At 52.3% G+C, this 26,704-nt stretch overlaps 2 protein-coding genes across 5 annotated transcripts; both read left to right on the forward strand.

Annotated features, from left to right (window-relative positions):
- LOC120383805 (E3 ubiquitin-protein ligase TRIM39-like) lies at nucleotides 1-26,703 on the forward strand. Of its 4 annotated transcripts, XM_039502066.1 has the most exons (8): nucleotides 1-367; nucleotides 3,307-3,719; nucleotides 8,125-8,220; nucleotides 9,597-9,827; nucleotides 10,344-10,366; nucleotides 10,466-10,569; nucleotides 18,044-18,304; nucleotides 26,577-26,703. In XM_039502066.1, the coding sequence occupies exons 2-7, from the start codon at nucleotides 3,312-3,314 to the stop codon at nucleotides 18,289-18,291; spliced, it is 1,110 nt and encodes a 369-aa protein (XP_039358000.1). In that variant the 5' UTR covers nucleotides 1-367; nucleotides 3,307-3,311; the 3' UTR covers nucleotides 18,292-18,304; nucleotides 26,577-26,703. The 4 variants fall into 4 exon arrangements, with proteins under 4 accessions (XP_039358000.1, XP_039357999.1, XP_039358002.1 ...); XM_039502065.1 differs by lacking the exon at nucleotides 26,577-26,703 and having other exon boundaries at nucleotides 18,044-18,697; XM_039502068.1 differs by lacking the exon at nucleotides 26,577-26,703 and having other exon boundaries at nucleotides 1-217; nucleotides 18,044-18,697.
- On the forward strand, nucleotides 18,830-26,578 carry LOC120383796 (endogenous retrovirus group 3 member 1 Env polyprotein-like). The gene is made up of 2 exons (XM_039502054.1): nucleotides 18,830-18,991; nucleotides 24,511-26,578. The coding sequence occupies exon 2, from the start codon at nucleotides 24,876-24,878 to the stop codon at nucleotides 26,526-26,528; it is 1,653 nt and encodes a 550-aa protein (XP_039357988.1). The 5' UTR covers nucleotides 18,830-18,991; nucleotides 24,511-24,875; the 3' UTR covers nucleotides 26,529-26,578.
- Nucleotide 26,704: the final 1 nt, after the last annotated feature.

A 26,704-nucleotide genomic window follows, 5' to 3' on the forward strand; every position in this document is an offset into this window, starting at 1 on the left:
TAAAAAAGTAAAACCCCTGTCTCAGGCTTCTCTAGAGACACAGCCCAAAGGCAGTGAAGCAGATTTCTAGGCCTAATTAGCTGCCAGGGGCCAATCAAAGGAAGCCAATCATGGGATAGCAGAGCCCCCTGAAAGCCCACATCAGGGACTGGTGATCTCACCATTATCACCTGACTCTGCACAGAGTGGCCTAGTGCCTGTGGGGAGTATCAGTGAGGTGATTATCAGAAAACTCTGTGTCTGTGTGTCCCCATCCATCTCCTCCTCCTTCTCTCCCAGGTTCTGGCTGCAGAGTGAAAGGTTTGCCCTGTAGCTAAGGTGCTAAGTTAGTCTGCACAGATCCAAGTTTTGCTCTGGGTGAAGTCAGGTAAGTCATTTATTTTCTCTGGGCCTGACTTTCCCCTCTTTAAATGAGGGTAACAACCTTCCACATGGCACAGCAGCAGAGCTATTGTGTGCAGGGCTGGCTTTAGGCCTATTCCACTAATTCCCCTGAATGGGGCCCCGTGCCCAGTGAGAATCCCTTCCCTGGCTAGAAGTGCCTTTTTAATTTTTACTCACCTGGCAGTGCTTTGGGTCTTCAGCCGCACTTTGAAGGTGAGTCCTTCAGTGCTGCTGAAGACCTGCAGTGAGTGAGGGACCTGCTGCTGAAGTCTCGGAGCACTGCCCGGTGAGTACAAGCCCCATGTGTGTTGGGGTTTTTTTTAGTCATCCCTGCCCGGGCCCTGCACTTCCTAAAGCAGGCCCTGATTGTGTGGGGAGGAGGGAGACAAATGAACCCATGTGCCTCTCCCCCCACAGCCCCTGATTTGCTGCTTGGCTTGTAGTGACCATGCTCACACAGATTGAGCATGCTCAGTAACATCAGCAGAAGGCACTGCCCTGACTCTGCCCCCACACTACTGGCAGGTACAGGTGTCTTTGCACAGCAGCCTGATGAGCCTAAGCCAGGGGCAGCTCCAGGCCCTGGCAAGCCAAGCGCGTGCTTGGGGTGGCATGCCGTGGGGGGTGCTCTGCCGGTTGCTGGGAGGGCGGCAGGCGGCTCCGGTGGACCTCCCGCAGATGTGCCTGTGGAGGGTCCGCTGGTCCCGTGGCTCCTGGAGGTGGAGCCGCGGGACCAGGAGATCCTCGGCAGGCATGGCAGCCGGAGGTCCACCGGAGCCACGGGACCGGCGACTGGCAGAGCGCCCCCTGCGGCGTGCTGCTGTGCTTGGGATGGCAAAATGGCTAGGCCCTAAATATAAATCTGAGCATTCTAAGTGATTCCTTTACGTCAGGGGGGCTGTGCTCATTTGCTGCTTGGGCCCACAGCCCAGCTCCATGCACATTCCCACACCTTGCCCTCTCTGTTTCCCTATCTGTTAACTCTGCTGTTTTAGATAAATGATGGCAGTAACTTAGGGGGCTTTCCATGGGGGATGGGGATTTAAGGCCTGAGTTCTCAGTGGCACAGTATTGTCAACCCCAAACTTTTGAAAATCACGAGTCAGTACACCCAAAATGATGTGATTACTTTTGTGAGACTAAAATAAAAAAAAATGTTGAGTTTTCTATTTGCCTTCTGATTCTCATGCTTTAGGCTGGTAATAAAAAAGGTAATAATTGAAGATATACCAATCTCATAGAGCTGGAAGGGACCTTGAAAGGTCATCAAGTCCAGCCCCCTGCCCTCACTAGCAGGACCAATTTTTGCCCCAGATCCCTAAGTGGCCCCCTCAAGGATTGCACTCACAACCCTGGGTTTAGCAGGCCAATGCTCAAACCACTAAGCTATCCCTCCCCCTGCACTCAGGTCACGTTTTAAGTTTTCCTCTGCAACCAAGAAAACTAGAAACTTCCTTTGTTTAGGTGTCCCTAACTTCTGTTTGCCAGAAGCTGGGAATTGGCGAGAGGGGATGGATCACGCGATCACCTGTTCTGTTCATTCCCTCTGGGGCACCTGGCATTGGCCACTGTCAGAAGACACGATACTGGGCTAGATGGACCATTGGTCTGACCCAGTCTGGCCATTGTTCAGTTCATGAGATTCATTATAAAATCATGAATGTTGGCAACACTTTTGACACTGCGTCTCCTTTACACTGACTGAGGCAGAGCTGCCTTAGCCTACGTTAGCATCAGGCCTTTGAAACATTGATTCCAGCTTAACCAATGTTTTTGGCCTGTGAATTGAATATCCCTAGACTTGAAAGGATTAGATTTTTATCGGTAGATGTCGGTAAATGTTGATTTCACTTTGCCCACACAAATTGATGGAAAAACATTTCCATTGATAAGAACTGAAATTGACAAATAGGTACGGTAAGAAAAATGCTGCTTGAGAACTTACTAGAGTTTAATTTAAGGATATTTACTTAGCATGTTTTGACATGAGATGTTGACAATTTGTGTATTAACAGTTACACTTTTTAACTTTTTGAATCTGTGTCTGTCATAAAATAATTGTCTGTCTGACTAAAATATTGTCTGATTCCCCCTCCCCCCACAATTTCCCACACTGCTGCTCACCATGTCAAGGTTCCTCCCCCACTCTGAACTTTAGGGTACAGATGTGGGGACCTGCATGGACACTTCTAAGCTTAATTACTAGCTTAGATCTGGTAACACTGCCACCATCCAGAAATTTCTTTGTCTGGATCACTTTCTGTGCCCCCAAAACCTTCCCCTTCCTGAGCAGCCTTGAGAGACTTTTTTACCAAGTTCCTGGTGAACACCGATCCAACCCCTTGCTTCTTAACACAAGGAGAATTTAACCATCCCCTCTCCCTTCCCCCACGAATTCCTGGTGAGTCCAGATCCAATCCCCTTGGATCTTAACACAAGATAAAAATCAATCAGGTTCTTAAAAAGAAAGCTTTTAATTAAAGAAAGAAAGGTAAAAATTATCTCTGTAAAATCAGGATGGAAAATACTTTACAGGGTAATCAGATTCATATAGCCCAGAGGAACCCTCTCTAGCCTTAGGCAAACAGAGGTAAAATTCTCTCAGCAAAAAGGAACATTTACAAGTTGAGAAAACAAAAATAAGACTAACACTCCTTGCCTGGCTATTACTTACACGTTTGAAACATGAGAGACTGATTCAGAAAGATTTGGAGAGCCTGGATTGATGTCTGGTCCCTCTTAGTCCCAAGAGCGAACAACCCCCAAAACAAAGAGCACAAACAAAAGACTTCCCTCCACCAAGATTTGAAAGTATCTTGTCCCCTTATTGGTCCTCTGGTCAGGTGTCAGGCAGGTTTACTGAGCTTCTTAACCCTTTACAGGTAAAAGAGACATTAACCCTTAACGATCTGTTTATGACAGGAGCCATGGCCACAGACAACCCCGTGGAAAGTCTCCAGGAGGAAGCTACATGCCCCATTTGTCTGGAGTATTTTAAGGACCCGGTGATTATAGACTGTGGGCACAATTTCTGCCGAGCCTGCATCGCCCAGTGCTGGGAGGGATCAAATACAGATGTCTCCTGCCCTCAGTGCAGAGAAACTGTGCAACAGGGAAACCTCAGGCCGAACAGGCGGCTGGCAAATGTTGTAGAAATAGCCAAACTGCTGAGTTTACAGGCAGCAAAGGGAGCAGGAGAGGAGAGGGTGTGTGGGGAACACCAGGAGACTCTGAAACTGTTCTGTGAAGAGGATCAAACTTCTGTCTGTGTGGTTTGCCATCTGTCCCGGGATCACAGGGTGGTTCCCATAAAGGAGGCTGCCCAGGAGTACAAGGTAGGGAATTGCTGTCAAGTTTAATGAGTAATAACTTTGGATTTTAATTACATGCTGATTTCACTGAAAGTTGCCTATCATGGGTGTGATGCATCATTCAGCTCTGTAAAGCCTTCATTGTACGGGAGATGATATAGCAAAATGAATGACCTGGCAGTGTGACGACAGAATCAGAATATCAAGTCTTAAGATACCTGCTGTGGGAATCTTTTCTCTGAGATTCTGAATGTTTTTCAAACCCAGCTTCCACTGCTGAAATACGTGGAATTTTTACACCACGGTCGGTGTTAACAGTCAGTGAGGTTTAAATCACAAGAGCTGCAGGCCAGTCTATGCAAGTGTGTTACCTTCAGACTGGAGAACTGATCATTTAAATATCAACACTGTTAATTATTTTGTTCCCCGTGTGAGAGGGGAGAGGGAGAATTACAGCTCGGCACCATTTATTGCCAGTGCTGCCTCCTTCCAGTGCCACAAGCGGGTGATGTTTGGGAGATGCCACCTCCCATTTCCCCCCAGTAAAGAAGGACCAGGCCAAAGAGCCTAGCAGAGTCCAGGGGTACATTCTAGTCCAGGGGTCGGCAACCTTTACTATCAAAAGAGCCATTTTGCCCCCTCTTCCACTAAAGAAAAATAGTCTGGAGCCGCAAAACATAACACTGCTTATAAACTGTTAAAAGTTTTAATCTTTTTTTAATTTTACCTGTTACAACAACAGAATACAACAAACAGAAGTGCAGTGTGCATGTGTAGGCCTACTTTGAAATAAATTAAACACTGAACTATGCAGGCCTTTTTGAGTCCTTCCCGTATTTGTGTAAAATTAAAATAAAACGTAGCCCACTTTAATATAAAAAAACATATAGTTGCAGCTTAGCAGTTTTAAAAAAGTAAACATAAAATTAGGAATGTTTTTTGACAAGTCCATTTCAGTGTGCTCTCATCCTCTTCGGGTTTCTTTCTCGGCCAGCAATCAACCGAAGCACCTGAACATACAATAAAAAACTACATCAGCTCTGGGTCTGAAATAAATGTTTTTTTCTGAATAATAATAGCCTATTAAATGCTAGTGTTCTCACCTGTTTAATGTGACTTCTGTTTCTGAAGCTCGATGCTGATCTTCCCTATGTTGGGGCTGTAAGATGTGACTTTGATCTTCACACAGGACTGTAGGCTCTCATTTGTGAGGCGGGAGCGATATTTGGACTTTATGAAGTTCATGCTCGAGAAAACTTGCTCGCATAAGTATGTTGAGCCAAAGATGGACAGGACTCCAAATGCATACTTTTTCATGTTCATATACGTGTCGGGAATGGCACTCCATGTTTCAAAAACAAGTTTGTCGGGTTTGGGGAGGTTTTCAATATCATTCCATTTGTGCTCTTTAGCGAGAGTGGCCTTCTGACGGGCGACTTCTTCGAGATCCGCTGTCAGGCTTTTGAACTTGGACACCCATAAGTCTTTATCCGCTATGTCGGCCAGTTCAATTTCAAGATCGGGCTGACTTATCCCTGTGAATGCGGATATGTTCAGCAGGGATGGGTCGATGTCCAGCGGTGTGACAGAGAAGGACAGAGTGTTTTTTTCCTTTCTGAACTCGCTGAATCTTTCTCCAAATGCAGCTTGCATTGCCATAATTGCACGGTGTAAATAATCACAATTTATGTGATTGTTCTCTTCTTTGAACTCTCTCAGGGAGGGGAAGTGAGAGAGCGTACCTCTCTGTACATCTCTGGCAAACACTGTCATCTTGCGCTCAAACGGCAGAACATCCTCCAGCAACTGCAGGGCCGTGCTTCCCTTTCCCTGGAGATTTTTATTCAGCGTGTTTAAGTGACTTGTCATATCCACCATGAAATAAAACTTTTCCAGCCAATCGAGGTCTCCCAGTTTGGGATAGCTGAGGCCTTTGCTTTCCAAGAAGGTTGTCTGGAACATGTGAAAAGCAGCGAAGCGTTTCAGCATGTCTCCCCTTGACAACCACCGAACTCTGTTGTGCAGCAGGAGATCCAAATATGCGCTCTCGACTTCATCTAACCATGAACAAAACTGTCGGTGGTTTAACCTGTTTGCAATTATTTTGTTCGCTATCTTAATAACGAGGTTTATCACTTCCACACATTCAGGGGGGAATGTTTGAGCGCACAGTGCTTCTTGGTGCAAGATGCAGTGAAACGTCATCAGCTCTCGATCCAGCGACTTTTGAAGTAAATTCACAAAGCCCTTCTGTGCTCCTCTCATACGGGGTGCACCATCAGTAGACACTGACACCAGGTGAGTGGTGTTTATTCCTTTGGCTTTTAGACAACTCAAAACAGCCTCACAAATGTCCTGTCCCCGCGTTTGGCCCTTTAGCGGTATGAGTTCAATCACATCTTCCTGCGGCCCATCAGAGTTCGCATATCTGCATAACAGTGCTGTCTGCTCAATATCGTAAACATCACTTGACTCATCACAGGCAATTGAATATGTTTGAGCTGAATTGATGACATCAATTCGCTTACTGGTGATGTTTGTTGCCATTTTAATGGTCCTGTCCTTGACGGTCTTTGCAGAGAGAGGCATTTCTTTAATTTTCTGAATAATTTCCTGTTTGTTTTTGAATTCGGAGAATAGATGCTCTGATATTTTTATGAACGATTCTTTCATGTATTCTCCGTCTGTGAACGGCTTCCCCCTCCTTACGATCTCATGAGCTGCCACAAAACTAGCAGCTGTAGTTGAGTTTGGAGAGTTGATCCACTTCTTGAAAGTATGTTTGCTCTGCTCAACTTTCCGTAGTAGTTCTGAAATCGCTCTCTTTTGCCCATCTTCAGTTGGGTACTTTTCAGAAAATGCTGAGTGCTTGTTTTGAAAATGTCTTTCAACGTTACATTTTTTGTTGTTTGCTAATTTCTCGCCACATATCAAGCACACAGGTAAGCCAGCGTCGTTGGCAGTGAAGGCAAAGGAATCTGTCCATGCAGAATTAAACTCTCTATTTTCTTCTGAGATTTTTCTTTTTTGGGATGTATTCATGGTTAGCTTACCGCGGGGGTCGCACACTCAAGAAGCCGCCTGCAGGTAAAGGCAAGGGCTATAGACGTGGATGTGATGCATATTTTAATTGACAAATTATAAAAACTTTTTAAAAATTCGATGTTAAAATATCACCTCGAACTTCAAGATAACTGTGCAACAAAATAAACAAAAATAAAATATATAAATAAAAATTAAATTAATAAATAACCGTTATTCTTTTTTTTTCTTTTTTTTTCTTTTGTCAAGGCTGAAGGGAGCCACAACAAGGAGGCTGAAGAGCCGCGGGTTGCAGACCCCTGTTCTAGTCCCATGAGGGGAGTCCGGCCCCAGGAGCCCCTTGGAGCCAATCAGCAACTCCATCCTGTTTTGAACAATGCACCATTAGAACAGATCATGGTGTCTCCTTTTGGTGACTCACGTGGGTGGAGCTTCAAAGAATCCAGCCACTTTTGTTCCTACCCCCCTTCTGATCCCGGCTCATTGATGAAGCTGTTTTGCTGGATGCAAAGGCTGCTTTTCCTCCTCCTGTCTTACTAGCCCCTGCTGGCTCCCTCCCTCACTGCTTCCCTGCAGCAGCACTGCAGAGGTGTCACCGAACAGCTCCCCAGGAGCTCTCAGCAGTAGCTGGGCCCTTGGGCAGAGAGCGGGAGAGAACTCGAGGGCTCAGAGAAAAGAGAGAGTGAAATGGGGACATTTCTGGAGGGGGGCTCAGGAGGCGGCTCTGGGGGGCTGCCAGGGGTGTTGCACAGAGCGGGGCTGACGGGGCAGGAGCACGTTGCTGTGCTGTGTGAATGAATCACACGCTGTCAAAGAGGAAGAGAGCCCTGGGTTATTACAGCTCTGGAGCAGTTATAGTTATGGGTGGCACATTCCCCCAGACCGAGTGTTTCCTGTTCCTCACTGACCTCCAGCCGCATCACAGCTTCACCCTGTGCAGTTAATGGGACTGCGCTGGCTCAGGTGCTTGGCTGCTGCCTGAGGGAGGCCACATGGAGCCTGGACAGAGGAGAGCACAGTGGGGTCTTGTTCCTGGCCTGGGTCTGGGTACAGTGCAGCGAGGTGCTGCCCCAACCTCTTCACTGGCAACGGCAGGAGGGATCGTTCAGAACCTTCCCAGCTGTTTCCCCTCTGGCCTGTGCTCAGTGATATGAAGCTTTAGCTCAGACACAGGCTCTGAGAAGACCTGAGTGTCTGCAGGGAGCAGAGCCCCTGCTCTGAGACTGGCGTCTCTGCTCCCACGGGAACTTTGGGGCCAGCAGAGCCCAGACTGCTGCCTCCTTCCAGGGTATTTACTGCTCGTGTATGAAATGCCAATGTGTACAGTACTGTCCACCCATCGGACAGGCAGACTAATGGCTGTTTATCACACGCGATGTCCCCGCAGGAGAAACTCCAGGGAGCCCTGGGCCCTCTGAGGAAGGAGCTGGAAGAGGTTCTGGCCCTGACGTCTAAAGAGGAGAAGAAAACCACAGAGTGGCAGGTGGGTGTCCAGGTTTATTCCTCCCTGAGCCCTTCCCCCTGCAGCGTTCTCAGGAATGACGGGGCTGTAAAGCTCCAGGAGGAGGTTATGAACCTGCTCTGGTTGTTTGCTCCGTTGCACAGGCTTGGTGCCAGCCAGGGGCAGCGCATGCCTCCAGCATTTGGGGAGGCCGGGCGTGAGTGCCGGAACCTCCCCTGTGCCCGGATCATCACCCTGCCCACTGCTCCACCCCCATTTGGCCTCCGCTCCCCTAGGCCCTGTCCACGTTCCCCACCTGCTCTGCTTCGGGGGAAGAGCGGGAGCGAGGGCTCCAGGTGGAGCGCAGGCAGCATTCCAAAGGCAGCAGATCTGCAGCATCCTCCAAAGAAAGGAGCGCTGCATCCTGTTTGAGGAAGCCCAGCCTCCCCTGGCCTATGATACCTGCCATCCAGGGTGCTGGCAGCACCAGGCTGTGTCTCTGGTGGGGATCTCAGCACAGCAGCTCCTGTAGGCGGAGGAGGGGCAGTTCCTGGCCCTTGTACAGTGGTGCAGACCCACCCTTGAGATCTGATAGGGGCAAATTCTCAATATTGGGTGCAGTGTTTTCACTATTATGTGGATCCTGTTTCCCCCCTGCAGATAGGGATGGTGTGTCGGCTGCTACAGCCATCGGTTTTCAGTGGTCTCCATGACAAAGCTCTGCAGCTTCTCTGCAGCCTGGAGGAAACAGATTGTTCCTTCTGGCTCGGCACCCACCATCCCTGCAGTGAATCTGCCCAGTGCCTTGGCCAGACACTGGAGCTGGTAGGATGATTTGCCCCCCCTCCCCCCAGCATCGGTGAGGTTCAGAATCACTCAGCTGGCTGGGCTGGAGCCATGCTGGGAGCTGAGCTCTTCTGAACATCAAACCTAGTTGCGGGTGTGGAGCTCTGTGGAAAATCTGCCCCTAGGGTGCATCTACATGGCCCCAACAGCCAGCTGCAGGCTAGTCATTGAGTAATACCCAGGGGTCTGGGTGGGCTTGTACAGCCTGTCCTGCTGCTGCGGCTTCATAGCTACGAGTACCCGAGCTAGCCAGATCAAAGCTAGCCCGGGTGTGTCTACACACGGTGCTGTCACACCTTCATTGCAGTGTGGACACCCCCTGAGTGAGCAGAGCCAGGGCAGGTCAGTGTCAAGCCAGGCGCCACTTGGCCACTTTGCAGCCTCTGTTGCCATCCTGTGGCCACTGCATCCCAGTCAGCTGCCACTGTTACTGTGACGTTTCCCAAAGAAGTAAATAGCCTTACAAACCTGATACTGACCTAATCCCCTGCTTCATGGACAGAGGCCCAGTCAGTGAAACTCAACATCTGGCTCATGTTTTCTCTGTACCTTTACTATTTTTCTATCTCCAGAGCAAAGTGAAGAACAAGAGAGAGATGATTGCAGGTGAATTTAGCAAACTGCACACACTGCTGAGAGAGGAGGAGCAGCTGCTTCTGCAGAGCCTGGAGGAGGAGGAGAGGGAGACTCTGCAGAGACTAAGGGAAAATGTAACCAAACTCTCCCAGCAAAGCTCCTCTCTGCAGCAGTTGATCACAGAGATGGAGGAGAAGTGTCAGCAACCAGTTGTGGAGCTGCTAAAGGTGAGACTGCATCAAAATTCTCCACCCATCCAGAATTAGAACTCAGATCCCTGGGTCTGGATTCCAACAATTAGAGTAAATGTGTTCTGTGGTTTACTGACAAACAGAACATCTGGCTAAGGGCTCCATCAGTTCCAAAATATCCCAGTTCATGTTAGAGGGGAATTCTCCTCATGGAGACCCAGTGAGGCCATGGGAGATTAAATGGATGATACAAGGTTGATACTGAGCTGAACCCATCCCTGCTCTGACTCCAGAACATTGGACCCAACACAGGTGATAAACACAGATACTGGTGGGTTGGGTCCCTAGAAGGGAGAATCCTTTAGCTAAATTCCTGTCTCACCTACATAAATGAAACAAATGTTTAATGCAAACAAGACTTTACCACAAAAGAGTGAAGCTTGGGAGGGTTGATCTATTTTCTAGACGAAAGTTTGATGCCCAGAGTGAAACTCACTCAGTTTTATGCACATTGTGTTAATACAGAACATTGATTCTCTTTTTCTCTTTCAGGATGTGAAAAGCACATTGAACAGGTGTGTTTCCCATTTTCATTGCTCTTATATTCTTGGTGGTGGTTCTGGGATGATGTGTGTACAGAGCAGCTGAGTGATGATGGGACGTTCTCTTCATAGGAGTGAGAATGTGAAACTCCAGGAACCAGAAGCTGTTTCTACTGACCTGAAGAACGTGTATAAAGTTTCCCTTGACATGAGGGAAGCGCTGCAGAGATTTGGAGGTGAGTGGATTCTACTGGGACATTCAGCTGTGTTGTGCCTGGGGCTCTGGACAGAGCCTGGGACCCTAGGACACGCTTGCACCCAGCTGACAGGCTTGGAGCTGTGATAGCTGGAGGCTGATGTGCTCAGTGCTGGGCAGTTTGCCTGCTACTTACGGCCACCTGCTGGTACTTGCCCAGGTATCTGACCAGGCCCCGTCACTCTGACATCCTGACCCCTCCATGGCTGAGTTACTGGGTGTCCCTGAGCCAGGTGCTGTGAGGCCTGGACTGAGCCCATCGTGCTGGGAGCTGCACAGATGGGTAACGGATGACGTGTCTGTGCCTCTCTCCTGGGACACATGAGGGCTGTGTTGTGTGGACATCACTCAGCACTGCCCCAGCCCCCATTAGCCAAGGCTGGCCCAGCTTTCTGAGCTGCAGGAGGGGCTGGTCTGGCTGCTGTGGTCTGACCTGGGCCGTGTGTTACTGGGTAACAAGCTGAATCCTACGGGCCCCTCGTCTGCTCTGAGCAGAGCCCAGTGTGAGGTTGGGTCAGTGGTTTGCTGCTCAGTGAGTGAGACTCACTCACAAGAGTGTGACCCTGTCACAACGGCTGAGCGTGAGCTGCCCCCATCCAAACCCCTCCCCAAATCCCCAGCGCGGAAATCGGGGGCAAAGGCACAAAGCTGACAGGAGGGACAGAGAAGAAACTAAGGCAGAGGAGAGGGCGGTGGGAAGGTTCAGTGAGCTCGGTCTGTGATTGTTGAACTGGCCCATTCCTCCCACTCCAGCCCCTCCTCTCTTCCCACCCACCCCCAGCAGGGGCAGTCGAAGGGGCCAATCTGGATGTGTCAGTCCTGGCCAATGGAGGCTGCGCAGTCGGTGCCGGCTGCAGGGCCAGGATCTCAGGGCTCCGGGGAGCAGGAACCCCAGGCTGTGGGGGAAGCAGCTTCTTCTCTGTGACTGGCTGGAGCCAGCACATCCCTGCTCCCCTCACCGTTCACTGCCCCCAGCCCCGCTGGGCCCTGAACACGGCTGGGCTCTGGGCCATTCCACACCCCTGGCCCTGAGCCTGTCGGGATCCTGAGCCAGTCACCTCAGTGCCTCGTTCTAGGGGATCACCAGCCCCTGGGGAGCCTCCTGTCAGCCCCCCAGAAGCCCCTTCCTGGGCAGGGTCCCAGGCCCTGAGTCATCCGCTAGCTGCTCCAGGCTGGCCAGGCCCAGGGTCTCCAGCAGGGCCACTGGTGCTGGCACCGCGCTCGCTGCCAGAGCTCCCAGCCCCAACCGAGCCCGGCCTCTTGCCCCAGCACTGACCCCTCCCCTTTGGGTGGGGACGCTGCTGTTCTCAAAGGCTCAGCACGTGCCAGGGCCAATGCAGCGCTGCTGGGGCTGCTCCTTTCCTCGGCACCTGGATTCTCTGTGTCTGGGGCAAATGGCGGGTGAGTGAGCAGGGAGCTGCTAAGAGAAACACACACCATGTGCCACCGTGCTGGGAGTAACCCTTTCCTTCCACCCACTCCAGCAGTCCCTGCCAATCAGTGCCAGTCGACTGCCCGCGCTCTGACTGCAGGGACCCGGGTCCAGCAGCTCAGGGGAGTCGCTGGGTGAATGTGTGGAGCAGAGTAACCAGGGCTCCCTGTGCCCCAGGGTCCCTGTGTTGCAATGGGCAAGACCCCACGCTTTCACACAGCCCTTAGGTGCTGGGCAGTGAGTGATTATAAGTGATATAGCGCCCACGAGTGAGCCAGGAGCTGCAGAGACAGAACAAGGGGCTGCCGGCCCCACAGGGCTCCTGGTATGAGTGCGGACAAGGCCCAGCAAGGGCAGCAGCAAACCTTGTGGGAGGGGGCACGAGGGTCCAATTGTGGGGCCAGCCACTCCCTGAGCCCATCCTGTGCCTGTCTTCTGGGTATGGCAGACAGTATTGTAGTGACCCTGATGGCTCCATGCTGGGCCCTGGGTCACCCCCCAGGATACAGGACAGGGTAGAGGCAGCCTGAGGTCGGTGGGAGCTGGAGGCTGTGGGGGAGCGGGAGCAGCCTGGGATCTAGGACAGGGACATTGGAAGCCAGGTGGTTGCCCAAACCCTGTGCTGTGTTTGATCCAGGTTCTCACTCTGATGCAGGGTCTGTTGAGGTCAGACCTTGCGGTGAGGGGCCCACACAGACAGACTGAAGTGAGCGAGGCTCTGTCTGCATGGGGAAGGGGCAGCAGTTCTGTTACATGGGTTCCAGGTTTGTAGACTCATCATGGTGTGACACCCTCATGTACCACCCTCAGCTGTTTCAGGGTGTCTTGGCAAGGTTCCTGCCTCTCTTATCCTCTTCAGCACTCCTTAAATTACGTCTCACAGTCTAAAAGATCTGAGAGAAAAGTCCTCTGCTGGGCTCCACTCTGAGTTCAAGGAAACCCCGAAATAACATCTTTTCCCTCACTCTGCTCCAGTCTCCTGCTCTCACTGAAGCTCCTCACTGTCCTCAAGTCAGGAGTCCTCAGTCCTTCCTGGAGCTGGGTTTGGATTAGTTTCCATCGTGGAATCAGATGACTCCAGCCCTCCTTCCCGGAGCTGGAGTCATTTCAGACTGTGCCTTTACTCTCTGCATCCACTTTCTCCAGCCGGGGGCAGCTCTCCAGGGTTCTGTCCTGCTACAGCTGCTGCTGTCATTGTCATCTCTGGCAGCTCCTCTCACTTAGGGGAGCTCCTCTGCCTAGGACAGTGGTCCCCAAACATTTTTGATCAAGCCCTTCCTTGCCTCGTTTGCGCCCGAACCCTGGGAGCTGCTGTCAGCAGCTGGGCCAGGAACGGGGCTCCAGTTGGGGCCAGAAGCTGTGGGCTGTGGCTAGAAGTGGACCCGCAGTTGGGGCCGGGAGCTGGGGGCTTCGGCCAGGGGCGGAACCATGTTTGGGGCTGGGGCTGCAGCTGGGTTCTCAGCCTGGAGCAGGGCTGGGAGTGGGTGGCTGAGGTCCGGGCCAGAGATGCAGCTGGGGCTTAGGGTGTGGCCGGAGTGGAGCTGGGGACAGAGCAGGGCTGGGTAACAGTCCCTTCCTGCCACCCATGAGGGCTGGTCCAGGCCCTGCCATGCCCCCCAAATGTTCCTCCACACCCTCTAGGGGGTCACAACCCACAGCTTGGGGACCAGTGCTCTAGGAGCTCCCCTTCCAGGCTCCTTGCTCTGGTGAGCTCTCCTGGGAGCTCCTCTCCTCAGCAGCTTCCTGTCCCTAGGATCCCTTCAGCTGAGCCCTGGTAACCCTTTATCAGCCTCATTAGCTGTTTCTCTGCCAACTAGCCACCTAGGGATTTAATTACTTCCAGGTTGGTCTGGGTTGTCTCATTCTCCCTTACAGGAGCCTGTCAGAGGTAGTCTGATCCCTGACTCCCCTAAAAGGACCAGCCCTCTTGATACATTTTCCCCGCCCCCCAGAGCCAACCTGTATTCAAAGGGAGGCTTGACCATGGCTGACACTTGGTTATGTTCTGCTAGAAAAGTTTCAAACTCCAGGGAAGTTAATTGGTGGCCACTTCCAGAGGCTGCACAGACTTAGGGCAGGCAGGGAGCTTGCCTTAGCCCCGGGCCCCCGCTGCGCCACTGACCAGACTTTTAATGTCCCAGTCGGTGGCGCTAACCGGAGCCGCCAGGGTCCCTTTTCGACCAGGCATTCCAATAAAAACACAGACGCCTGGCAACCCTATGGACAGGTGCCAACCCTAGGTCCTGTCCACATGGCCCAGTAACACCCTGCTGAGCCAGGTACAGGCAGCCACATGCCAGCCCAGGCCCATGGCAGGGACACCGAGCTGCCAGCTACCATGGTCACTAACAGTGTTGACTCTGTCACCTGCCACTCACCAGGCTTAGAGCCCCCAGGGGCCTGGGCCCAGCCCCAGAACAGCTGTAACCTGGAACCAGAGCAATGCAGGGCTGGAAGGGACCTCGAGAGGTCACCTAGTGCAGCCCCCCGACCTAGGTCAGGGACTAGACCATCCCTGGCAGGGATTTGTCCAACCTGTTCTTACAAACCTTCAGTGACGGGGATCCCACAACCTCCCCTGGAGCCAGGTCCAGAGCTTCACGGCCCTGAGAATTAGCAAGTGTTTCCTCATCTCCAGCCTCAACCTCCCTTGCTGCAGATTGTGCCCATTGCTCCTTGGACAGGCCCTCGCCCTGCCTGCTGGGGCACTGGCTGTGTCACCAAGCCTGAGCATCGCTGGTATCGCACTGAATGGCTGGGGGTGCTGGGCTGGCTCAGGGGGGCAGTGAGGGGAGCTAGGGCCTTTCACTCCCCAGTCACCGATCTCAGCCCAGGCTTAGAGTCCAGTTCCCAGCAGCCAGGAGCTCACATCGTAACACACTTTAACGGCCGCCTCACCGGCCACCTCCGCAGGGAGGCCAAGGCCTGAACGGGCCGCAGGGACGATTCCTCCCCAGGGAGAGGCTCCGACAGATGTCAGGGCTGAGCCATGTTGGTAGGACAGTGTGGGGCTCACACAGCCTCTGTTTCTTATACCCTCAATACACAGAGCTCCAGCACCCGGGGTGTAAAACCCAATTCGTATCCCCAGCACTGAGCTCACTGACACTGCCCCAAGGTTCCTCTCCTCCTGGGGTTGGGGGGTGAGTAAGGGGCACTGGAAGAGGGGGCCCAGGGGCCATGGCCCCATCACTTTTACCAGTGGGAGGGCTATTCCCTCCCACTTTTTACCAGCTGTAAGGGTGAGTGACGGGGGGGAGGGGCCCAACAGGAGAGTCCAGGGTGTTGGGGAAGAGGTGGGGTGAAGGCAGGGGCTCAGGAAGAAGAGGCAGTGTGAGAGCGAGGGATCAGGGGTGCAAGGACAGGAGCTCAGGGAGAAGGGCTGGCATGAGTGGGTGACCCCTCTACTTTGAGGGAGCTTCCATCACTCCTGGGGAGAGCACCATCCCGGATCCTGATCCACAGGCACATCTGTGTATTTGCTGGGTGGGCAGAGCTCTCTGTGTGGAGACACTTTCACGCTCACCCAGGAACCTGTGCTGGGGCCCCACTGCCCAGGAGGCCGAGGGCTCTCACTCCCCTGCCCTGGGGGTGAAGGGAGGGGCCCTGGGGTTGCTCTTCCCCATCCCAGGAAGGGGGTGAAGGGGATGTGGACACAATGTCCCCTCTTGCACTGTGAGGGGCAGACCTGGCTCCACCCTGGGCTTCAGAGCCTGAGCTCCAGCCAGAACCTGAAAATCTATGCAGCTATTTTTACTTCCAAAGAGGGACCCCCGTAAGCCTGGATCTGTCCTCCCTGTTCCAAGACTCGCTTCTGCAGGCTGTGTAGAAGGACCCAAAGTGGCTCCAGAGTCTGGGTGTGAAAGTTCCCAGCGTGTCTGTCCCAGGGCTGGTTAATGAGAGCGAGGGGTGTGGCTGGTGCAGTCATTAGATGGAGACACCTGAGATCCTGGGACTCTGAGATGGTCTCTGTGACGGTTATCCGCTCTGGGAGATGCCCAGGTGCAGCTGCAGAGGGTCTGTGCCGCTAGCAGCATCCATGGGACAAATGGCTCTGGGCAGAGTGTTCAGGCTGGAGCCAAGTCTCCATTTTCAGCCTGATTTGTGGAAGTGAGATCAGAGGCCAGGGGGCATTTGTCTGCAAAGGGCAAATTAAATAGCAGCTCTGGAGTGTTTCATAGCTGATGTCCTGAGCCTGGCCTGCCTGTAACTGCGTTTCTGGGGATGTTGACAGTCTCTCATTGCAGGTCACTGGGATTGGGGCTCCTAAGTTGCTCAGACAGGTTTGCAGTGGAGCTGGGTGAAATGTTTTGGACAAATAGTTTATTTGCTTCAAAATTATATTTCGGGTCAACAGAAACTATTTGTGAATCCATGTCGGGTTTGCTGACTAGTTTCAATTAATAGAAAAAGGTGCCGCCCCTTCCCTTGTAGCCGTTTGCCCAGGGGCTGGGCCCTCAGCTGGGAGCCCCAGGTTCAATCCCCCCCATGTGATGCTTACTCCCCTCAGCCCTCCTGACGCCTGCCCCTCTCCCCACCCTCTCTGACCCCTGGCACCCGCCCCTTCCCTCGTCCCCCTGTGCCCACCCCTCCTCTAACCCCACTCTGACCCCCTGGCACCTGCCTCTCCCCAATCCCCTCTCCTAACACCTCCCTCGACCCACCTGCCCTGCCTCTCACCCCACTCTGCCCCCGGGTGCGTGTGCCGTCCCGCCTCTGCCCTCCCTGTGCCTGCCCTGCTGCTTAACCCCTCAATCCCCTGGCACCTGCCCTTCCCCTCCCCGCACCCTTCTGCTGCCTGCCCCTTCCCTCCTCCTGCCCCCCAACACCTGACCATCCCCTTGTCCTCTTCCTTCCTGATGCCCAGCCCCGCATCACCCTCTGCCCCACTGACCCTGCTCTCCTCTCGCCCCTCTGCCACCATCACCCATGCCACCTTCTCCGTATTTCTCACCCCTGCCCCTCCTCCCCTTTGGCTCTGAGACACCTGCACCCTCACCACCCCTCCAGTCCCCTGGTGCCAGCTCCTCCTCTGCCCCAAGTCCCAGCTCTACCCTGGCCCCATCTGCCTCCCTGGTGCCTGCTGTTTCCTTTGCCCCCTCTGCCTGCCTGGTGCAAGTCCCTTCCCTCGCCCCCTTTGGGATCCCTGGTCTCAGCCCTTCCCCTCACCTCAGCACTGCCCCACCCCTCCCCTCCCCCCCACCTAACCTCTGGGTCCCACCCTCCCTTCATCCTCCCTCTGCCCCCCTGGTCCCCACATCTCCCTGCACATGCCTCTGCCCCCCTAGGACCTGCCCTTCTCCACACCCTCTCTCTGCCCCCTTCTGCTCACCTGCTCCTCATCCCCATTCTGCCCCTTTGGCACCAATGCCTGTTCATTCGCTCCCCTCATGGTTCCACCTCCCCACTCCTCCTCATCTCACCCCTGGCAGCTCACCCTGCCCTTGATTTCCCCTGGCCCATTGGAGCTCCCATTCCCTCACCCTCCTCTGCCCCTGGTGCCTGCCCCTTCCTTGCTTCCCTGTGCCCCTGGGGTCCGTCCCCATCTGCCCTGGTGCCCACCCCTCCCCACCCCTGCAGCCCCTGGAACCTGCCCTTCACCCCCTCTGCCCCTGGTGCCTGCCCCTTCCCTTGTCCTCTTCTCCCATGCAGCCCAGCCCTCCCTCCCCGTGCAGTACCCTGCAACCTGCCCTTCCCTTCACACCCCTGTCTTCCTGGTGCCCTCCCTTCCTTATCACCCCATAGCCCTTGTGTCTGCTCCACCCCTATGTCCCTCCCTCCCCTGCTCCTGTCACCACCTCCTCCCCTTTCCTTTCCCAGCATCAGCCTGTCAATTCCTCCCCGACACCTTCTCACCCTCCCCGCTCCTCCTGCCCTTCCCCCTCATTGTCTCTTCACAGGCAGAGGGGCCCTGACTCCTCGGGCAACAACCCCAGTGATTAACAGGGATGCAGGTTAACTTCCCTTTGATCCCAGTGACCAGCCCCTCCCCCCGGCCCTGACTCTGTGACTCTCTCCCCAGTGGACGTGACTCTGGATCCAGACACGGCAAATCCCAACCTCGTCCTGTCTGAGGATCGGAAACATGTGAGACACAGAGACAAACGCCAGGATCTGCCCGACAACCCCGAGAGATTTGATAGATATGCCATTGTCCTGGGTGCTGAGGGGTTCGCGAGTGGGAGGCGTTACTGGGAGGTGGAGGTAGGAGACAAGACAGGCTGGGACCTGGGGGGTTGTATGGAATCTCTGAGCAGGAAGGGGTGTTAGACAAAAGGGCCAGATATATGCTTAAGCCAAATAAGGCCAGATATATGCTTAAGCTAAATATATGCTCAGGCATTTGTCATCTTCCCCTCCTGTTTTTCCAGTTGCTACCCCCGTCCAAAGTTTCATGGACACAAGATATATATATAATGTATACCAAAAATGGGAATGAGTTAAACAAATGTTCCACGACCATGGAAAAGGAATATGAGGAGGGGGTAAGGGGGAACAGATGCTTCCTAATTATTACCAGGCACAAATGAAAAGAATGCATAGGTTAGCAGAATTTGACATGCGAATCGAAGGTATAAAAGGACCTGTCTCGGACCTGTATAGTGTGCTCCTTTCTCAGGCACGAGCCGAGAAGGACACCCGCTCAGCTGACCGAATAAAGAATCTGGTAACCGTCCCCCCTGTCTCTCCGTGCCTCCTTGGGGTAATTGGAAAAGGCTCCAGGGAGAACGAGCCTATTTGGCTAACAATGGCACCCCAGATGGGACTTCTCTCCCTGTAGGGGGTGCTTGACCGGCGGCCGAGGACGACCTAGGAGAGTGGCCACCTCGGGCTGTGGTTTGCTCGAGCTCCAGGTCGCCTCAATCGGCCGGGACGGCTGCGCCCCCTCTATAGAGAACTCCACAGGTCACGGAAGCAGGGCGGACGAAGCAGAGGGGAGTCCAACTGCCGGACGCGGCCACTCCAGGCGGTAAGTGCGTTTGCCTGTCGGGTTTGAGGTATAATACCTAACAGGAGCGCCCCTGCAGTGTAGGTTGGACACAGGAACCCTCTAGGTAGCACGTGCATGGGATAGTGGACTGCAGTATGCTATGTTGTTATATCAAATGTGTAATGTTCCTTGTTAAATGATTACTTGCCAATGACTAACTCCACCAGTTCGTGGGCTGTTCTGGGCAATTACTGGGACTTGGAACAACCCCAGGGATTGATCCTGTTTTTGACAACAGTTTTCTTGTTCTTTCTATTAATGTTTTGTTGGAAACCGAAATTATAATCATTTGAGTAGGCAGTTAGGGAACCTGTGTGTGTATGAAAGGAGTGAATGCCGCTGACCAGGTCTGGGACTTAAGCTGATCCTAGCCGCCCCAAGATTTCAAGTAGAGGAAACTCGATGACCAGAAAATCTTGATCGCAAGGGGGGTCAGCCGAACCTCGTGACCCAGTGGAACCCTGAATGAATGATACTCCTCCTCTTCTTTCCCTCTAATAGATCAGGTCAAAATATAATGGGGTCCTCTCAAAGCACCTTTCTTGGGACACCCCTAGGTGTATGTTGAATAATTGAAAGCGTGACGCCAGGCTGATTATGGCATTGTATTATGTAAGGACAGTCTTATAAAGTTCTGTACTCTGGAATGGGCATCACTTGGGGTGGAATGGCCCGAGGGGGGAACACTCAAACCAGAGATCGTACAAGCTGTGCATAGCACTGTGACCCGGAATGGCAATTGGGATCAATATCCTTATATAGATATTTGGCAGGATCTCGTGGCCAACCCTCCCCCATGGTTGCAAAAATGTAGAACACAAAATCTTAAAACTCTGATGGCCCGTGTCCCCGTTAAAAAGCCCAGTCCCCCCATTAAGAAATCTTGTCCGCCAACTATAATTCCTTCTGCCCCTGATTATATGCCTCCTCCCCCTTTGTATCCTGGCCTCCCGGTCATAGCAGACAGCCCACCCCCTGCGAGTAATTCCCTAGACACAGGAGAGGATACCAACTCTGATCAGGACTTTTCCGATCAGGAGCCCTCCCCAATTGCCAGCCGCCTTAGGAACAAGCCTAAGAGTGGAGCTGACTCTGGAGAAATCCAGGTGAAGAGGGACGGGAGCTCAGCTCCCGATTGTAACCCTGAAAACAAGGTGACGGTTTACCCTGGTCCCACAATGACCCCCAAAAAGAGGGTGCGGAAAATGGCACCCAATTATACACCTGGGGACACTCAAGTAACCCTTACTCGCTCGTACACGATGCCCTTAAGGGAGACTTTGACCTCAAACGGTCAACTTACTATGCTTTATGTCCCCTTCACTAGCAGTGATTTATATAATTGGAAGCACCAGAATCCCCCGTTTTCGGAGGATCCAGCCCCGCTAACAACAGTATTCGAGACCTTGATCTCGGCCCATAATCCTACCTGGGGCGATATGAGAGTAGCTCTAAATACCCTACTCACTGCCGAGGAAAGGCGTTTAGTCTTCTTAAAAGCCCGTGAACAGCTAGAAGAGACAGAAAAAAACGCAGCCAAGCTGGCAGAACTATTGCCAGAAAGCCCTCCTGATTGGGGGCATGGTAGCAATGACTTAGATAAGCACCGCAACTATGCCGCCGCTGTAGTACAGGGCATGAAGCGCTGTATTAGAAAAACACCAAATTGGGCTAAGCTGTATAATGTTCGACAGGAAAAGAGTGAGAATCCAGCTGTTTTATGAACGTCTGTGTAACACTTGTAAGAAATACACAGACATTGATCCGACAGTGCCAATGGAAAGCAGGTGTTGATTCCTCTTCATTGGACAATCTTATGAGGACATCAGGAAAAAGTTGCAAAAATTGGAGGGGGCATCGGGTAAAAATATAAGGAGCTTTAGAGATTGCAATAAAGGTTTATGATCGCAGAGACGATGAGGAACGAAAGAAAGGGGCCCAGCTTGGCACTGGCCCTAAGGGAGGGAAATGAGGAGAAGGGGGCAAGGCTAAAGGACGACCGGGCCACTGGTAAAAGTAGGGGAAAGGGTCCCCATTTAGGTGAAATCAATGTGCTATCTGTAAGGAGGAGGGACATTGAAAACGAATGCCCCGCGACATGCCAAAGGAAAAGAGTACACGGACAGGGTTTTTCCTCCCCGTTTACTACAACGGTACAGGACTTTCGGAGAGAGATCTTCCCCATAGGGGGCTGGGGACCCAGCGGCCCCTCCTGGCAGCACAAGCTGCCAGCTTGGATCCCACGGTAAAAATTAAAGTGGAGGGCCGCCCAATTGAAGCCCTAATCGATACTGGGGCTACCCTTAGTCTACTCCCCCTCAATAAGGCTCCCCGGGGTAGAGCTCAGGGACGTGCCATTGTTCAGGGGATTGAGGGACAGACCACAGCTTTGGAGAAAACTCTCCCTCTCCTAGTAAAAGTCGGGGATCAACAAATCTCTCACCAGTTTGTTTGCAGTCCCTCTTGCCCCATAGCATTGCTCGGACGAGACATCCTCACTAAATTACAGGCGGAGATCTCGTTCGAGAACGGGAAAATGGAAGTTAGAATCCCGAAGCAACAAACCTCTAACTACCAGATGGCTCTCATAAGTGCTGGAAATCACTCCTCGGAATGTCAGGAGAGTGACGAGAGCCAGCTGCCGGGGGTTAATTCTGAGGTTTGGGCGGAGGGGGGAGGGACTGCCCGAGCTAAGAATGCTGCACCAGTCCACATCTCCCTTAAGGCGGGAAGTAGCCCGGCCCGAATTCGACAATACCCCCTTAAGTTAACCATTCGAATCGGGCTGAAACCTCTGATTCAAAAATTCCTGCAGTGTGGATGGCTAAGGGAAGGCACGTCCCCATACAACACTCTGATAATGGGAGTGCCTAAGCCTAATGGACAGTATCGATTGGTCCAGGACCTGAGACAGATTAACAAACTAATAGAAGCCCCCTACCCAGTTGTCCCAAATCCCCATACGATTTTAGGCCAAGTACCTAAAGACCACGGCTGGTTCTCGGTAATAGATTTAAAAGACGCCTTCTTTTCCATTCCCCTTGATTTAGAATCTCAAAAGTTGTTTGCTTTTGAATGGGAGGATCCGGACACCCACTACAAGGCCCAATATCTCTGGACCGTTGTCCCACAGGGGCTTACCTGTGCGCCTGAGATTTTTGGTAGCCAGCTAAAAAGGGACCTGGCCCCATTCCTAGCTAACCACCCTGCATGTAACATAGTCCAGTATTGTGATGATTTGCTCTTAAGTACTGAGACAGGGGCAGCCTGCAAGGAGCACACTATAGAGCTCCTTAATTACCTTGGGGAACAAGGATATAAAGTTTCACGGGAGAAAGCTCAATTAGTTAAGCAACAGGTCACCTTCCTCGGGTATCACCTCTGCTAAGGGAGTCGCAGTTTGGGGAAAGAAAGAATTCAGGTTATACTCGACAGCCCTCAGCCCCGGAACCCCCGAGAATTAAGAGCATTTCTGGGACTGACTGGCTTTTGTCGACTCTGGATTCCTGACTATGGGGGAAAAGCTAAACCATTATATGAGTCCCTAACTAAGGAAGGTTTGCTTCACTGGGTATGGACCAAGGAAATGGAAAAAGCATTTCGAGAGCTTAAAGAAGCCTTGGTTCAGCCTCCTGCTCTGGCTCTCCCAGATTCCCAAAAGCCATTCACCCTATACCTTCATGAAAGGAGAGGGGTGGCAGCTGGAGTCCTGTGCCAGAGGTCAGGGCCAACCTGGCGACCCATTGGGTACTATTCAAAAGTCTTGGACCCGTCAAGGGATGGCCTGCCTGTTTACGGTCAGAAGCGGCAACCGCCTCCTCGTACAGGAAGCCGAAAAATTAACCCTGGGTGGAGATACTGAAGTTGTGGTCCCCCACGGGGTGCCTCAGATACTGGGAACTGGTGCTGGGGAAAAGCATCTAAACCCCAGTCGACATACTAGATATGAAGTGGGGCTCCTGTTGGCCCCCAATCTGACCTTTAAGACAGTCAGTTCCCTTAACCCGGCCACTCTACTGCCCGACCCTCAGGCCTCCTCTGAGGCCGGTCCTATTCATGACTGTATTGAAGTCTTACAACAAGAGACCAAACCCCGATCTGATCTCTCAGACCTGCCCTGGCCCAACCCCGATGTTGAGGGATATGTTGACGGGTCTAGTTATGTGGTAAATGGCAAGCGATTTACTGGGGCGGCAGTAGTGATTAAGGATAAAGGGATACACAAATTTAAACTCAGCCCCAACTTATCTGCTCAGGCAGCAGAACTAGTGGCTCTCATTGAAGCTCTCCGCTTGGGAGCCGGGAAAACCCTTAACTTGTATACTGACAGTCGGTATGCCTATATGGTAGTGCATGCACATGGGACCCTGTGGAGAGAAAGAGGATTCATTACGGCCTCAGGCCAAAAGATTGCACATGGGAGCCTCATTAAAATGTTGCTCGAGGCCCTAATGCTCCCTCTCCAGGTTGCCGTGATACATGTGCGTGCCCATGGGAAAGCCCCAGAGGCCGAACAGCGGAGGTATAATCAGCTGGCTGATCAGGCCGCGAAGGAGGCCGCCCGAGATGGGGCCCTATGGCTTCTCATGGTTCAGGACACTGAGGCTAAAACCCCTCCTCCCCAATACACGGCCGAGGAGATAGGTCAAGCCCAGGCTGCGGGAGGCCGGCAGGTTTCCTCTGGATGGTGGAGACTGCCTGGGGGAGAGGTTTTTGTCCCCAGGCCAGTACTCCAGGAAATCTTCCGGCTCTTGCATAGAGAGGGACATTTGGGGTCTGGGGCAATGGTTGATTTGGCCTCCAGATCCCTTAAGGGGCTGGGTATGCACATGGAGGCCCAGAGAATTGTTAATAACTGTGCCGTCTGTCAACAAACTAACCAGAAGGGATGTGGCCCTCCTGCCCCGATGGGAGGCCGACCATGGGCTATGTTCCCTTTTCAAAGGTGGCAAGTTGACTTCGCTGAGGTGCCCCCTTGCAGGAGCTATAAATACCTGCTTGTATTTGTTGATCAACTTACGGGATGGGTGGAATGTTACCCCACCCGGCATTGTCAGGCCCGGGCTGTCACCAAGGCCCTGGTACAAGAAATACTTCCTCGTTTCCATCTCCCCGAAGTAATTGAGTCTGATAGGGGAAGCCACTTTGTTTCACAAGTGGTCCAGCAGGTGTCCCAGGCTCTCGGCATACAGTGGAAACTACATACACCCTGGAGGCCGCAGAGCTCGGGTCAAGTGGAAAGGATGAATAGAACTCTCAAAGATACTCTTACTAAAATATGCACAGAATCTAACTTAAAGTGGCTCGATGCTTTGCCACTCGCCCTCACCCGCATTCGGAGGGCCCCGCGAAAGGGTCTTAAACTTTCACCCTTTGAGCTGGTCTTTGGGTTTCCTCCCCGAGTACTTATCCCAGGGTTCCGGGAGGATGTAACCTGGGAAGTGGGAAACGACTTATTATGGAAACAGGTTTCCGGGTTGCAATCTGTTTTGTTACAGCTGCATCGATACGCGGCGCCTTTCCAGGCCCTTCCCTTGGACCAGACCGTGCATCCATTCCGGATCGGTGACCAGGTCCTTATCAAAAAGTGGAAGCGTGACCCTCTCACGCCGAGGTGGGACGGTCCACACACTGTTTCGCTCATCAGCCAAGCCACGGTTAAAGTCCTCGGGAGCGACAAATGGACACACCACACACGGGTTAAGCGGTTCCTGAACCCGAACCTGGAAGCCGACTCAACAGAAGATGACATCAGCCCTCTGTCCGCCCCGGCTCCGGAGGCCCGGGGTGGCACGGGCGAAGACACCGTCTGGGAATATCAAGGACTTGACGGACTGAAAGGACTATTTAAGAAAAAACGATAATGAACTTATTACTGATAATATTGCTTATGTATTCACACTGCTACTATGGTTGGGAAAATAGGTTTGTACAACTAGGGGAAACAATAGCTAATTCCTTTAATCTTAGTAGTTGCTGGGTATGTGGGGGCCCAGGGGATTGGAATGAGTGGCCTTGGGTAGCCCAGCCAGTACAAGCTAAATGGTGGATTAGTAATTTGAGTATAGTCCATGATGGAACGGGACATTGGACTGAGGATAGCAGTCCTTGGCGCCTCTATTCTTCTGGAGTAGGGATCCTTTGTCTCAATCGGACTCGACCAGAGGGAGTGTATGTGGGAGAAAGCCGATGTGACTGGACCCTATCTCTAGGGTTTGACTGCTACGATCACCCTAGTTGCCATACGTATGACTGTTCTAAATATCAAGGGCGATGGAACGACACCCACGTACAACTCACTAATCATAGCTGGGTACAGTGTTCTTTCCAACATCATCGCAGCGAGGGTTGTAAGGCAGTAGCAGGGGATCATTTCTTTGATTCCCTCTTTATAAGCTGCCAGCGCGATGATACCATCAGTAAGGACCATGTGGTACGCTGGTACCAATGGGCATGGCAACACTCTAATGGAATTCGGGTAGCCCATTTCAACCATTTCTGGTCTACAACCAATAGCCCTAAATTCGGTTGTAATTGTGGTTGGAGGGAAGGGGCTGGGGCATGGAAATGTGAATATTGCAATCCCGAAGGTACGTCCATCGTACTAGGGGGTCCCCTAGAGATGGGTAACTCTTTATACTATGAAGAACCGGGCCCCGAAGACGACCCCGAAACCTGGGAGGGCCCCTTTGCAAAAGGAAATTGGGCCCTAAAGGGTCACTATTGGATATGTGGGCAATACGCTTATCGAAGACTGCCCCCAAATTGGTCAGGAATATGTTACGTCGGCTACATTAGGCCCTTGTTCTTCCTGCTACCCCAGGTACAGGGAGGCAAATTGGGAGTCAAGGTGTACGATGATCTGATTAGGGAGAGGCGGTCTGTGGATTCCTCATTGACCGTTGGAAGCTCCCAAACGTGGGGAGCTCAGGAATGGCCCCCTGAGAGAATTATAAAACATTATGGGCCAGCTACATGGAATCCAAATGAATGGATCGCAGGGGCAAGAGAGCCCATTTACAACTTAAATCGGATAATCAGGCTGCAAGCTATCTTGGAAATAATAACTAATCAGACGGCTGAGGCTCTTGATCTCTTAGCCGATCAGTCCACTCAGATGAGAAATGTGATCTATCAGCATCATCTAGCTCTTGATTATTTGTTGGCAGAGGAAGGAGGAATCTGTGCAAAGTTAAACGAGTCTAACTGCTGCTTACAAATAGATGACAATGGAAAAGCAGTAAAACAAATAACAAAGGAATTGAGGAAGTTAGCCCACGTCCCGGTCCAAACCTGGGGTGGTTGGAATACGGATTGGTTTACGTCCTGGTTGCCGCAACTAGGATGGCTGCGAGAAGGTTTTCTTCTCTTTGTGCTTTTTATTACAACCCTACTAACCCTAGCTTGCTTCGCTCCCTGTGTAGTCACCTTGGTTCGACGAATGGTGAATCGAATGATACATCAACGGATGATGGCTATGTATCAGCCAGTAAAAGCTGAAGACTGGGGGCCGTAAGGCTCTCAAATTGCTTTTTAGGGGGGAATTGTTAGACAAAAGGGCCAGATATATGCTTAAGCCAAATAAGGCCAGATATATGCTTAAGCTAAATATATGCTCAGGCATTTGTCATCTTCCCCTCCTGTTTTTCCAGTTGCTACCCCCGTCCAAAGTTTCATGGACACAAGATATAT

This window comes from Mauremys reevesii, linkage group 15, assembly GCF_016161935.1.
Source record: "Mauremys reevesii isolate NIE-2019 linkage group 15, ASM1616193v1, whole genome shotgun sequence".
NCBI lineage: Eukaryota > Metazoa > Chordata > Testudines > Geoemydidae > Mauremys > Mauremys reevesii.

Coding starts and splice junctions, on each gene's coding strand:
- LOC120383805 (XM_039502066.1), top strand. CDS start 3,312: ATGGCCACAGACAACCCCGTGGAAAGTCTCCAGGAGGAAGCTACATGC. Junction 3,720..8,124: donor AGGCTGCCCAGGAGTACAAG/GTAGGGAATTGC, acceptor ATGTCCCCGCAG/GAGAAACTCCAGGGAGCCCT. Junction 10,570..18,043: donor AGCGCTGCAGAGATTTGGAG/GTGAGTGGATTC, acceptor CTCTCTCCCCAG/TGGACGTGACTCTGGATCCA.
- LOC120383796 (XM_039502054.1), top strand. CDS start 24,876: ATGAACTTATTACTGATAATATTGCTTATGTATTCACACTGCTACTAT.